Source organism: Dermacentor silvarum, chromosome 10, assembly GCF_013339745.2.
Source record: "Dermacentor silvarum isolate Dsil-2018 chromosome 10, BIME_Dsil_1.4, whole genome shotgun sequence".
Taxonomy (NCBI): domain Eukaryota; kingdom Metazoa; phylum Arthropoda; class Arachnida; order Ixodida; family Ixodidae; genus Dermacentor; species Dermacentor silvarum.
Genome location: NC_051163.1, coordinates 107,398,624 through 107,413,597, shown reverse-complemented (window position 1 = coordinate 107,413,597; position 14,974 = coordinate 107,398,624). Strand labels below are relative to the sequence as shown.

General features: G+C 45.4%; 1 protein-coding gene across 1 annotated transcript in view; it reads left to right on the top strand.

The window, feature by feature from the left end:
* LOC125941092 (ATP-binding cassette sub-family C member 4-like) overlaps positions 1-14,974 on the top strand; it is a 95,742-nt gene that overhangs the window by 49,898 nt on the left and 30,870 nt on the right. Inside the window, exons 5-8 of the mRNA XM_049658026.1 lie at positions 3,955-4,071; positions 5,188-5,319; positions 11,652-11,814; positions 12,938-13,195. Coding sequence (XP_049513983.1) covers positions 3,955-4,071; positions 5,188-5,319; positions 11,652-11,814; positions 12,938-13,195 — 670 coding nt within the window. The remainder of the gene's footprint in view (positions 1-3,954; positions 4,072-5,187; positions 5,320-11,651; positions 11,815-12,937; positions 13,196-14,974) is intronic.

The window sequence follows — 14,974 nt, the reverse complement described above, 5'->3', positions numbered from 1 at the left end:
AATAATCTACGTTACCCGCCCGGCCCGGCCCGCCACCCCTTTGCCTTAGGCCCGAGCCCAGCTCGAAACCCGCCCGAACCCGGCCCGAGGCTGAAAAAGATCACCGAGCGGCATTCAAAAAAAAATAAAATAAAGAAGAGAATGAAAGCAATTTATTCTTAAGGCATAAATACGTGTCATATGCAATTATGAACACCATTTGAGCGGCCTGAACGCAAATACCAGCGCGCGAAGTAGTACGAATGACCCTGCCGAGCAGTATCGCCAGCAGTTTCCAACGGCGCCACCACGATGCGGCCCAATCCACTTCTATCGCAGCGCCTCCACAGTATTTTTCCACGTCGGGCGCCTCACTGCAAAGCATGCTGCCGCCCCAGCCGCTCGTCCCACTCAACCGTATTCTAGTACACTATAGCCGAAGCGCAGCCACGTCCGGTCGTGAGCGCAGCGCACCGCATGGATGGATGGAGAAAGAATGCTTGTCACTTACTCTTGCTTGGGAGCCGGAGGGTTGCGCACAGGCGTTACCCTCGATGGAGGAGAGACACGACTGGCAGCACAGCAAACGAGGATTTAATATGTACATGGACGGTAAAAGCACGAGGCACGCAGAACTAAAGACATAACTCAGTCAAAATGCTGATTCAATACTAAATACAAAACTACCAAAAATGCTCAAGTAAACAAGAAACTTGAACAACAAGAAAGACTATACACTCTAGGTTTCGGAGCCTAACTCCGTCTTAGAGTCTCTACGTCAGTCTTAGCCCTGACTCGTCAAAGTCTGGCCACCTTGAATTCGGCCTAACTGCGTCGCAATAGAGAAGTGCGGGTTCTACGGACCGTTGGTTTGAAGTTCTTGTCCAGTCCACGTCGGGCTCGTCCGAAGCGTTGCGGGTGCCGTAATGTGCCGACGCCTCGCGGTTCCGTTGACCTGACCGAGTACGTGGCTGGTGCCCCGGTAGCCGCCGCTGACGTGTCTCTTGCCGGGTTAGGCTTCGCGAAGCGTTCTTCGCCTTACGTCGATCTGCGTGGCGGCCCGGTGTCCCGGTGATTATCGGTTGATCGGGCTCGGCCGAGGTAAGAGATATTTTGGCGAAGAGGACTGGAACCACCGTGAACATCAGCAGCTGGTCCCAGGAGCTTCGCCCGGACGTCTCCGAGGTCTACAGCTACGCCTTGGCCTTGCCAGCGTCACGAGCTTCGTGGCCGGGCTCTCCGCTCTCCCGTCGTCAGAGCATAGCTGACGAAGCGACCTTCCAGCCCAAGAGCCACGTCGATTATCCTGCTTCGCCTCGCTTCTGCCTCGACCACACCTCGGTTCGCGTGCCTCGAGCGCTCGCGCCGTTTGGAATGCTCCGCGAGCTTCGTCGTCTTCTTTTCACGCCACAGGCGGCCTCTTACATGTGACAATGCTTCTCGTTCCTCCATGGTGAAGCGTAATGCACTGCTGCTAGGCGGCCGGTTGAGAACATGCGTGCAATCATGGATGCACGCAATGCCAAATTTCAGCCGCGCGACGAATCATCTTACCAGTCATCGTTTTACCAATTCGCCTTTGAAGAATCAGCAAGTCGCGAACGCGCATGCACCACGCTGAAAGCGTTAATTGCATTGACTTAGGTAAGGAATATATAGGCATCCTTTAGTTTGAGGTGACTTTGGTCTTTCTGGACTTTTACATTCTGTTCGAACAGCTCAAAATACGACGGAAGAAGAAACGGCAAGTACACAGGGATAGCACTGCTAGCTTCCAGCTGCGCCGCGGCAATAGGTTTTTCAGAGTCGAGACGCATGAGGATAACTCGCTGCACATTACATGCACACCACCAGAAAGTCCGAGCCTGGCCCGAGCCTGCGTCAAAATACCCGAGCCCGGCCCGGGCTCGGGTCAAAAAGCACATGCCGTGCCCGAGTCCAGCCCAAGCCCGTTAAAAAGCTGCTCTACCCGGCCCGGCCCGGCCCATGGGCCGGGCCGGGCCCGGGCTTTCGGGTAAGCCCGAGCCCGTGCAGTGCTCTAACCCCTACTGCCACCATACGCAAAGCGGCGGCAACTCGAGAGCCATTGCGTCATGCGCGGCGCATTGGAGGAGCGGCACCGTTTGACCACCTCTCCTATTCTACCATCGTGACCATTCGGGGTTGGCGCGCAGTCTTATAAAGGCCACTTTATAGTCCGAGGTAGCATTGACGCGCGAGCGCGCTCAGTACAGGGACGCCACGCCACTAAAGGCGCAGCACTCTATAGTAGAGCACTGCACGGGCTCGGGCTTACCCGAAAGCCCGGGCCCGGCCCGGCCCGTGGGCCGGGCCGGGCCGGGTAGAGCAGTTTTTTCATGGGCTCGGGCCGGGCTCGGGAATGGCGTGTGCTTTTTGACCCGGGCCCGGGCCGGGCTCGGGTTTTTTGACGCAGGCCCGGGCCGGGCTCGGACTTTCTGGTGGTGTGCATGTAACGTGCAGCGAGTTTTTCTCGGGCGTCTCAACTCTGAAAAACATTATTTTTCGGTCTCGGGCCGGGTTCGGGCCGGTTTCGAGTCGGGCCAGGCTCGGGCCTAAAGTAAAGGGGTGGCGGGCCGGGCCGGGCGGGTAACGTAGATTATTTCCGGGCCCGGGCCGGGCCCGGGTGTCGCCATAAAAGATTTTATTGGGCTCGGGCGGGCAGGCCAAAGTAAAAACGGGCCCGGGCCGGGCCCGGGCTGAAAAAATCGGCCCGTGCAGTGCTCTACTCTATAGTCCGGCGCGAGGCGTGGCCGACGTATCCGGCGTTTGTCGGCGTGCCCCGGCTGCAGCCGGCGTCGAGATACGACATGCTGCATTTCGCGCCGGCCTCGTCACCCAGAATGGACCGCATCCGCGTCTCGTCGAGCAAGATGGGCTGATGGATACTGGCCGGCACATGCAGCGAGTTCGCAATTTGCTATCATCCTGGAACTCCTAGTTCCGTATAAAATGCGCATGCATCTAGGCGGCGCGGCGCAAACGTTGGACTATAGAGGGGTCAGTTTTCGCACCTTCCATAATCACGTCTATCCACCTGGTAGAGGGTGTTAACCTCGGCGAGAAATGACGTCACGCGCGTCGCCTAGCAATGCCTTGCACCTCCTGGGCGAGGCGTTGCTAGGCAGCGCGCATTGACGTCATCACCAGGTGCAGTTTTTTGTTCGACCTACGCGGCCTAACCAAGAGCTTAAACAGCTCCACTGTTAAACCCAAAAAGAAGGCAGAAACTCTACTGGAGTACACGCAAGCATACCCCCAAGTTTCAGTTGGCCAACCTCCACTTCCAAGTTAGCCCACCCCACTTTCAGTTGGCTTTCCCCCAAATTTAGGTTGGCCCACCTCCAAATTTCAAGTTGGCCCAAGTTCAAATTTCAAGTTGGCCCATGCCCAAATTTAAGTTGGCCCACCCCAAATTTCAAGTTGTCCTACCCTCAAACTTATGTTGGCTTACCCCCAAATTTCAGTTGGCCCACCCGCATATTCAATTTGGCCCAATCACAAATTTCAGGATGGCCAACTTATAAAAATTCAAGGTGGCCCATCGAAATTAAGTCCCCCCCCCCAATTTCAAGTTGACCCACCCCAAATGTCCCTTGGCCCACCTCTACTACGAGCTTCTCCATGCATTTTCTGTTGAGCCCTCTGTATCCCTACTGGTTTCCTCTGTGATCAATTTTTTTATATTTCGAATTATTCCTTATCGTTTATAAAGCTAACAAACATCTATAATCTACATTTACACTACTATAACGATTGAATGTCTTTTAACTTTGCAAATTATACATATTCTGCAGATACAAGACATAACAGCTTTTCGGATGATGAGACTGGGGCACTCGCGAAAGAATGCTTACACATTAAAACGTTGAAAGCGAAAATTCTTAGACTGTGTTGCTTTTAGAACATTCAACGTGTTTACTACCTCAACTATGTTTTGTGCATTTTCAAATGCAGCCTTTTTCGAGAGCAGCTCCGTGGAAGCAAAGACATGGACTCTGCATTTCCAGAGCTAAGGCGGGGAATGAGGTGCAAGGATTTGGTGACGTACCTCAACACTTGCATTACACGCGGGTAAGATCTATGGCTCTAAAAGGTACCATAATTTGTGATTTGTCGCACGCAACTGAAACGTCATAGCTAGATAAGAAAGTCAGTAGATATATCAAAAAACGCAAAGCTATGCGAAAATTACGTGCACTTGCGCTTTGAGGTAGAAAATAGTTTCTACAAACCCCAGTTAAAACATTTATTAAAAACAAGATAGAACATCTTTAGAAGCAACTATTCAAAGCATCACACACTTATGAATGTGTTAAGTAACACTGTATGCAAGGAAGATATTTTTGTCATTTGTACTAATGTGCTTTCACATCGTTTGCAGCTGTAAAATTATTACGCTTTTATTACCACCGAAAAGATAGCCTTTTATTGAAAGCTTTGGTAATAATTTTATTGAATGTATTGACATTGAGCCACAAAAGCAACATCAATATGCTTTCCAAAGATATAAATTTCAAAGACCCATGTAAAAGCTTAATGTATGCCATATTGCGGAAAAAATTTCCCGAAAAGTACAGGAAATGTTTACAATGTTACACTGATAAGCTACAATGAAATAAGTAAATATTTTGAAACACACAACTTCTTTCCAGCTCAATTGCCTACAGCAAATTAAAGTTTCACATACCTAGCTCTTCGGTGACGTGAGCTACAAAAACGTCCCTTCGGTCTAGTGGAAACTGCCTCCTTCGGGTAGGTGCCCGATCGCTACGCAAAACAATACACTCGGCTCTACTTGCTGCAGTACATCTCTGCCGTATGCTCTAAAACTGACATTCGTTATTGGGCAAAAAAGTTTAGCGGCGATCTGAAGAAAAATGCCTAGAAAAACGCTTAATCATTACGTCGGACCTCTTTGAGTTCCCGGGTCCACGGCTATAACCGCGTTCACTAAATTTCGAAGTGTTGTTGAGGAGCTCGCTCGACACATGTCCTGCATTTTCAAGGAGGGAGTGCAACTGATATATATATATATATATATATATATATATATATATACCACAATTTCTTTAAATATGTTCGCGAACAACATTTATCTGAACATAAGCCGGTAAGCTTATACATAAGCTTTGATGCTAAAGCATAAAAGATGCCTCTTGGCTCATCAGAGTTCCAATGACGCCGCAGAAAGAAGGACGTCATCCGTCGTCGCGTCTTCTTGAAGTCCATGATAGGTGTCCTCTGGGTGGACGTGGTCCGAGTCACCGTCTGCACCCTGGCCTACTACGGTTGCCTGTTCGCCAGGGTTCCAGCACTCGAGTGAGTCTTGAGTTTATACTGTTTGTTTCAGCCAATAACGCGGATACTCAGCTGATATTGGTTACGGCCACGGTGATTACGGCGCAATATCGAGGTAGGTGGTAATCTATGCTGTTATATCGCTACTGTAAGTCACCTCAAATTGTACACATAACGGTTCTTATTTATTTATCGATACTTGTACAGCCTTGTAAAGTAAGTTCATACGAGAGTGAACATACTGAGTTCTGGCATAGCACTTTATCATACAGAGGATGCGTGGCACTCAATACAATATACCAAAAGGTACGACATGAACGCAATGGCAGGATTCAAAATGTAGTCAGTGTCAAAGCTAACATGTGCATCCAGGCGACGTACGGCGGAGAAACAGAAGAAACATACGTGGACGTGTGTGACAGCAGACTGCCAGACCATACCAAAAAACGAACATACACTGACGTGTGTCCAATAAAATCAGGGCACAGCAAGTGCGTCATCAATAAAGTTGTCAATAAGTTAGCGCAACCCAAGACAAGAAAGTGTTCATCACTCTGAAGATGACTCAAGCTGCAATTAGACTGCCGACGCAAATGAATTCACAGATTGTGAACAAGTAACGTCGCTCGGATAAGAATTCCAGAGCTCAACTATAACGAAAAAAACTGTATTTTAGTGTGCTACAACGCTCCAAACTTGGTCAAATACATTTAGCATGGTTGATTCTACGGGAGTGACACCCGGGAGCATCAACTTATGCTAAAGGAGATCAAGGAACTTCAGAGAGGCCAGCTTCCTCACGCAAGCAAGCTTAAAGCGTAGTGTGTAGGCATTAATGAACGTGCCCTACTCAACATACTCAGACCTTCTAAGAAAGTTTCACAAGGCCTTATTACACAGTCTGATACACGACTAGTAGACTCGAAACATATGGAACAGGCTGCACAGTCCTATTCTGGCCCACGCCAGTGCGTCCACTACATGATACGTGCATTTCACGCACTACACTAACCAGCTTACAGCCACCTACAGAGTTCGCCTGGGTGTGCTATTCTGTACGTTGTTTTCAAATCGGCGCCATTTTAGTGTGCATACCGCAGATTCTAGCGTTTAAGTGCGGGTTGCCGTCGAACCCAATCGAAGATGGTGATTGCAGAAATATGATAAAACTGCTTCCACAAAGTTCCGCATCCTTCGAACTTGCTATGCGATATGAAAGTTTTGCGTGATTGTAACCGAGAAAATTCAGCATAAGCACTGAAATAAATGTGCAATATAGCGCACAAGGGGTCTCCCGAAAATATACGCCGAGAGCATATGCAACAACACCATGGCAGCCAGTCGTACGCTCACGCGTTGCTTTAAAGTGATCTGATGGCTATCCAGCACGAATATTACTGAAAATAAAGGCATTCTACCCGTAGGAGTTCTTGGATATACTGAGAGGGAAAAAAATGCGCAGGTATCGCCAATTTTTTTGGTGCCCAACTCATTTACTGCGACAAAAAGAGGCTCTCACCACAACCTTCGATAGCTTATGGAAAGTGTAATTGCGATTCCCTCAACGCTACCTGGTCCGCTAGTACATTACTAGGGCCTCCGAAATTTGCGCACAGGCACCAATGCTCTCAGACTCCCTACAGAATGTCTAATGTTGCAGAAGCTACCAAGGGCGCATGTTGCGGCATAGCATAGTGGTTCGGGCCACCAGCTCTCAAGTACACATTGTCGCAGCAATGCAAGCTCGAACGGAAGTGGTGGCAGCCGGCAAGTTTTTGATTTAGGGCAACCCTTCTCGCGTTCAGCAGCCGTCCATACCTGGTCACTTGCAATGACCTATGTGTTGAACTTGGAGTATGTATTAGGCAGGGATTTATTGAGTGTAAACGGAGATGTACTCCTTGTCACGACTTTATGCGTCACATTTCCGTGCTATAAAAGCGAGTTTGCTGGCACGTCAATTGTCCGCAGCGCGACCAATGCAATCGTAATGGTGAGCAATTAATTATTTTTCTCTGCCTTCTGGCGACAATCAAGCTCAAGATAAAGCGGCTTGATGAAGACTTGACATCAAGGACGATGGTCGTTGTTGGCAAAACACTAAGAGTAGCGACCGAACACATCCACATTTCGGAAATTGAACGGTTATTGCACGAAAAATGGCCCGCATGATGCCCCCCCCCTTTAGGAAAAGGCGTGGGGTAATCGTAAAACAACATTAATGACTGCCACTGAAGAAAAAACAAAAACATACAAAGTCGATAGACACTATGCAAAGTAGAGCATTAGTTGTAAAAATTAACAATGTAAAATATGAACTGCATATAACACCGATTAGGACACCACAAAGAACACGACAAATTGCTAATTAGCGCTGCATATGTGCGCTTCAATAGAAATAGATACAAAACAGTCGAATACTTATTTGGCCGCAAGGGCGAGATGCCATACACATTTACAAAACATCTACGCTTTCTGAATGGTTTAGTGCAACTTTTTAAAGCAATCTGTTTTGGTTAGTTCGTCAATGCTGACCAGTGCGGCACTTAATTGTTCTATTGACAATGCCAGGTGCGTTTCATGCACGATTGTGCGGGCGAAGATGGGTTTTACGTTGTGTACACGGACAAATACACGTGATGAGATATTGGCTGCTAGCGTAATATGGTTGCGGAAAATGATATGATGTCATAAAACAGTCAAAAAATGATAACCGCGCAAACTGCTATGCATGGCATGAGTTGGAAGGCCGAGTAATATTTGCAGCTGGGAAACGCTTCGATGCCGTGAGTGTAAAGACACAATAAATCTGACTGCTTTATTCTGAACTGATTACGGCAGATTAGTATGAATTGTGTGATGAGGGTGCCAAATAATTGGCGCGTATCGTAACGATGGTCTAACGAAATGCGCGCACGTCGTCTAGTATCTCTATTGGGCAAATCTAATCACCTTTTAAGAAGGGTGAGTTTTTCTATTGCTTTTGTTAGCAAAAGTTAGCATACGTGACATTCGTTCGTCCTGAACTAGAATATGCTTCCGCTCTCTGGTATCTCCTCTCAAGATTACCTAGCCGCTAGACTGAAATTTGCTCAACGCCGCGCTAACCGCTTCATCACTTCACAATATTCCCGGTACACCAGTGTCATTTCCTTAAAGCAAACAGTCGGTCTACCAAAACTGAAGTCCCGCTGCGGCATATCACGTCATTGTTTGCTTCACTCCTTTTACAATCCACGCTGAAAGTACCACTTGCTTAAACCACCATTGCGAACTTCCTCTAGCATAAGTCACAGCTCTGCCATAGCACGTTTACCTGGCCGCATAAAAGCCATGGCCACTTCCTTCTTTCCTGGTGCAATCGTTTTTCGGAATGCGCTTCCTGACCACTTCATTACCTGTGCTGACCACAAAACATTTCGTGAATACTAAGCAAATCACTCTCAATAAGTTTTCCCAGTTTTCATCGTTTAGAATTCATTACAAGTCAGTTTCGATAGTCTACATATGTCAGCCATTCCATCTAGCGATTTTGTTTTTTTCGCTGATGTATGCCGCGCTGTTTCTTTACTATCCAATTTTTTGTTTGCGTTTTTCAATTGCTACGAAATTATCACTGTGTTTTTATGTGGTTGTGCAGTTTATTTGTTCAGTTGCTTTGTTTTTCACAGCCATTTTTGCACTGTTTGTTTTGCGTCCCCCCCCCCCATTGTGTAATGCCTTCGGACCTTCACGGTGGTAATAAATGAAATGAAGTCAAACAAATTTTATACAATCACCGAATGACAGGATTTCAAAATTATACCTAGATACTTTATCGATGACTCGGTATCAATGCTAACATCATTTATTTTGTAAAGTTCTAGGCTAGTGAATCTAACCTGATGTTCTTTTTTCACATTAAATTTACATCTGCCAAATATTGCACCATTCAATTATTTTTTACTACATCCAACTATAACTGAATTTTGTCAGTGTTTGTAATTATTTCGCAATAGATAATACAATCGTCTGTAAAAAGGCTTGTTGTGAAGTTATATTATCTGCCAGTGTTATATATTTCAAAATAGGGATGGTCGAACACCGAGCTCTGTGGAATTGCTGATATAATTGGAATGATATTTGATGGATCAGTTCAAACCGCTATCAATCAGTTCGAATTTAACTTATTGATAGCGGCTTCATAATAATTGTTTGGTTCAAATTGTAGCATTTTCATGAATTTCAACTTTGCAAATTTTAATTAATAAGTGTTTATGAGACACCTTATCGCAAGCTTTCGAGAAGTCAACGGAAATACCGTCGATACAGCGAGACATATGCAGTGATGAATGAATATCTGGGATTGGGTCAAATAATTGCAAATGGCAAGATTGTTTATGTCGAACGCCATGTTCATTATCACAAAGCAAGTGAGTTTCACTCAGTTGGGCCATATAATGTGAGTGAAAGTTGTGTTCCAATACTTTACACCTTATTGGTGTAAGTTAATTACGCCTTTAATTGTATGGATTAATCACATCACGGCGTTTAAACGCATTACATGATCCATCTTACAATCATGCGGGAGGCAACCAGAGTGGTGCGATTGTTGGAAAGTTTAAGTATGATAGATGAACACTGGCAGGTCTATTTTAGGAGTTCTGCGCAGTTTTGCACATTCGTTTTTGCCCAGTACTCGTCTTATTGAGCACTTAGTCAATGGCGCGGGGTACGCCGTTTAGAGTGGAAACTGTAAACGCCGTTTATATTGGAAAATCACAAACCTTGATGATTGCGTCGTTCAGTATTTGGGAGTTAGTCAAAGGCAGTTTATCAGCAAATGCCGAAGAGAAGAGTTGATTGAATACTTCTGCGCATCCAGCTATTGAGATAATGATATCATCATCTCTCGTGAGCAACAGTGCAGCACGATTTAACTTCGTATTGAGAACGCCCTCAGAGATCTATTCTAAACATATTTAGAAGAGGGAGATTGACGTACCGATTTTTGGGATCTGTACACTCTGCGCCAAATAAATTAGAAAATGGTTAATAAATTAACCAATACTCCGACGCTTTAGTACGAGTGGCTATCCGGAATAGCATTTCATTTTTAGTAATGCTCCTCTTGCTATTATTTCTGAAACAAACTTTATTTGCTCTCGAAATAATAGTTTGTATAGGGATGTAACAATTTTAACTTTCTTTTTTTATTGAGGAAGGAACGCCACCTTGAATTGAAAGTGCGATTCCTAGAGTTATTAAGAAAATAATTAGGCGGTTTATTTTGCCTAGATTTGCTTGGGTGTCGGCATATATTTTTTTTTTCTTGGCGCGGGGCAGGGATAACGAATAGTGAACAGTTCTATGGTCACTGATTTGGTCAGTGACAAGCATGTTTGCAAGATGAGGTTGATTCGTAAAAATGAGATGCAGAACATGACTGTCACGTGTCAGTTCACGAACAACTTGCGCAAGCTGATGAAGTTGAAGAGGGGGAAGGAACTTGAGACATTTGCTTCAATTTATTTCGGTGTTAATAGATGCACCCAACCAGTCAATGACCGATTAATTGAAGTCCCCCACTACAGCGATGAGAGATCTAGGGTACTGTGCTAATATTAGCAATATTAGTTTGATTGCTTCATTGAAGTAGTCGACAAATTCAGTGCGACTATCTTGTGGGCGCTGGCGTGCACCTATCACGCAGTTTACAAGTCCAATGCAAACAGTAACAAATAATATTTTCCAAAGACGTGTCTATAGCGAATACAAAGGGATGATACACATTTTTGTACCTACTATCCCGCCTCCTCCTCAATACCGGACCTATGTTTACGAAAAGCAGAGAACGATGGCGGTAGAACAAGTTCGACTGCTGCATATGTTGTCAGTAAGCCACGTTTTCGTGCATAAGGATGTCGGCTGCGCATTTGTGCATGATTGTAGCGGACAACACTGTTTTCCTGAGTACGCTGTCAAAGTACGCCAGAAAACGTAAGCATTATTTGCACGAGAGCTATAATCAATGGTGAAATACCAATTGGATGATCCTAATAGCAATAGTATACCACAGTGTGTACGTTACCCCCACAACATAGTCACTTCTTCGGCTGTCGATCCTACACACGTTGGCACCCGAAGTATCTGTAACACTTACTTTGGGATCAATAAAAGCATCCTACCAACCTATATGTTGAATTTAGACCGTAATCAATGGCGGAATACCGATGGCGTAGAGTTACTGCGTACATAATTCCACCCACATGCTGTGTTTTTTACGGCAGTTGATCTCTTAGCTAGTTCCAGGACCTTGATTTGTGTCTAGAACTTCCTCGCAGAAGTACAGGTCCTTGGCCCCCATTGCGCAGGCTGCTGATGGCCAGCTCCACCCGGGGAGACATGACAGCGGCGGCCATCTTGTTAGTGGCGGTCAGCGTGGCGGAATACCTTGTCTCGGTCTACCACATGGACATAATCATCGTGTTCGGCTGCCGCATGCGAGCCATGATGCAAGGGGCCATTTTTAACAAGGTGACCGCAACACTGTTTCTTTCGTGTCTCCATATTCTCCCTTTTCAAATGTAGTAGAGACAACCAGCGCCACTGCGGTCATTATCTCTGCTTTTTCTTTATTTTTATTTTTTTATTTCATTCGCTCTCCTATACTCTGTAATATGGCAACGACGACTAGCGCCAGATGTTGCCCTTGGCATAATTCAAAGATTCATACTATAGTTTGACACAGTATACTAATACAATATCCTTTGTGCTCTTTACGCATGTCGTTCAGGCACTTCGTTTATTCAATGCTTATAACTCATTATCAAATGTCCTGAGGAGGTGATGAGCATTTGACGCTCAACATTTGAGTAATAACGTCAACTAACTTCGCTATTACAAAGTTGTTTCGCTGAGCACTGGACATTCTTGCATGCATATTCGTTTTTGTCACTAAGAAATGATGCGTATGCGTACATCGACATGCGAGTAATAACTTTACCGAGAGTATATAAATGCGAATAGAGGCGCAGACGAATTTTGCAGAACCTGATCTTTAGGACCGGCTCGAATATTCGACCTTACCCGAAGAATCACCAGCCACCTCACAGAACAAATGTATATTCTCCGCCGCAATTCGCACCACCATTACATGACTCTTTGATGAATGATCCTCACCAGTATTTCCGTTTGTCCGTACCGCCGATCATTCTAGCCCCGACTGTAGAAAAGATATTTGTTTACTCTCTCACCAGCGTTTAGAGCAAGCCTCTTTAATTTAAACCCAAGCTGACGACATAGTTAAGATGACAGAACACTGAAGGCGGGAGAAACACTCATGTGAGAAGAACAGGCTGTGTGCCAAGTCAGCCATTCGTTGAACCAATTCCCGCTGTTCTTTGCAAAAGACAGCTGCCACCTACACAGGCTACAAATTCTGGTCTACATAGTGTTCCTTTTTCCAGCGTGCTGACTGAAAATATCTGCCATCTTTTCAATAAACTTTTACCTTTTTGAGCAATGAAACATTTTAGTACTCTCCGAGATTTAAAATAGTGTTCTGCTTTCTGCCTGTAGTACCTTCCAAATGTCAAGATTAACAGGTGTGAGCAAGCTGTCTGGTCCATTTCAAAGATGGTACCCCTCTGTCGTTCAGGCCGTCCACATGCCGGCGACCATGAGGAGCACCTACCCTACAGGCTCGGTTGTGTCCCTGCTGGCCGTGGACTGCGGGACGCTCGCCTTGAGCATGATGGTGTTCCCCATGCCCCTCGGTGGACTGGTCACTCTACCCGTGGCGCTGTGGCTCCTGGCCGAGAGAGCGGGCACGTACCCCACGCTCTGCTGCTTAGCCTGGATCCTACTCGTCTTTGCGATGCCCTTCTGCGCGTTCAGGTTCCAGAAGAAGTTCTGGGTAAGTAACGGCTGAGCCGTAACGTTATTGAAAAGCCGGGGGTGGCCTAACCCCCGTATTCTAGAACTTTCCTCCACTCATCAATCATTTCACCTCGACTCAAGAAACTAGATGGTAGCGCCACCCCTCGATGAAAATGGACACTGCTCATCGCTGACACTCCATGCAGCCATCCTTGAGAAGCGTAGCGTCTTATTCGGTCGATGGGCGCCGCTACGGTCAACTCCGTGAAGTGGAGAAGAGCTGAGTCGAGGCTCGTTTGAAAATACGGGGGCAAGTGTTTCACTGTCCGCCTCGGACCCTGGATTTCCTTTTCGTACCTTATTTTTCAGTCAAATAGCCCTTTGGGCTACTTGTTCTAGATTCCTTGTTACATGCATATTGAGTGGAAGGCGAATGTGCAGAAAACGGAATCGCAACTCTAAATTTCTACCAGAAATAACGCATCATAAGTAACCAAGATGGTCACTGAGTCATACTTGATGAAGCCATTGTAGAGTCACTTAAAACAGACACTGAGAACACTCAACTGGACACCACGGGTGCTACTACGCTATTTGTGTTTCTTGTAGTTGCGCTACGATGCCTTCAGGTATCAATAGAGTAGCTCAAGATTAAGTTATCATTACTGGGTCATACACAACACTGAAAAGTGCTACGCGTCTGTTTCCGGTTTAGCGTCGTGCTGCAGCTAGTCCAGTAAAAATTAATCGAATATTGTTAAGTGACTGGACTCGATCCGTGTTGCCCTGTCTGTTAAGAGGAATCTCTAGCTCAGGGGCTCCTATCTAAACACACGGGACCGTAGAAATCGTTTTTCTCGGCAACCGCTGCACGGAATTTGATGAGGTTGTTGCGTTTAAAATAAAACAGTTAGAAAAGACTGAATGAGGCTTGTTGCGTTTAAAACAAAAAGTGAAAAGATACTGAATGCTAGAAGCACACTTTTATTTATGCCGTCAGTGTTTTTATGAGAATTGTCAAAACTTTGAAATTTACAAAAAACAACATTACTAAGCTTACAGCTTTTTACCTCTGCGATGAAACATAATATCACAGTGCCATTAACTAAAACTAATAACCCATATAAAGCGGAGAAAATTAATGTAACATACCACCCATATATATGCCAGTAGTATGTGAGTGCGACTTATGCGAAACCCTAGTAAACATTGCGAGAAAGTCACAAATGCTTAAAATTTATATGGAAAATTTGTCCCCTTTCAATGCTCTGAGAGATGCAGTTTACAAAACTGCAATATAGTTTTTTCATGCCGAAGTGTAAATTTGTAAACTTCAGGAATCCACGTTTTTAACTTACTAATGTGCTTTTTATGTGTGAAATATTGCAGGCTCAAATAAAAACTCTGCTGCCTACAAGTACAAGAATTTAGCGTTTCCTCTGAAATGCTGCAAATTTAATTCAAATTGGTCAGGCAACTGTATTAGAATAGCATTTCTGCGTTTTACGGGTATTTCCATTGCGGCACTGGAGTTGGCCCATTACTAAAGCTTCCTCTTAAAATCTTATTCAACAGCCCGAAACCACACAAACTACCCAAATACGAAAGGGGGACGAAGGCAAGCGCTGGCTTTGAACTCGTTCTGATTTTTCAAATGACGAATATTTATACGTCTGCACACGTGCGTTTTCACAATTACTCAGACACATTGAAAAGAGACATTATTGATCGCAATAAAAACACGCGCTGTTAAACTTAGGTGCGCGCACTGATTTCCGAGTATCCCAAGAACTATAGTTCTTTATGTAACAGAGCT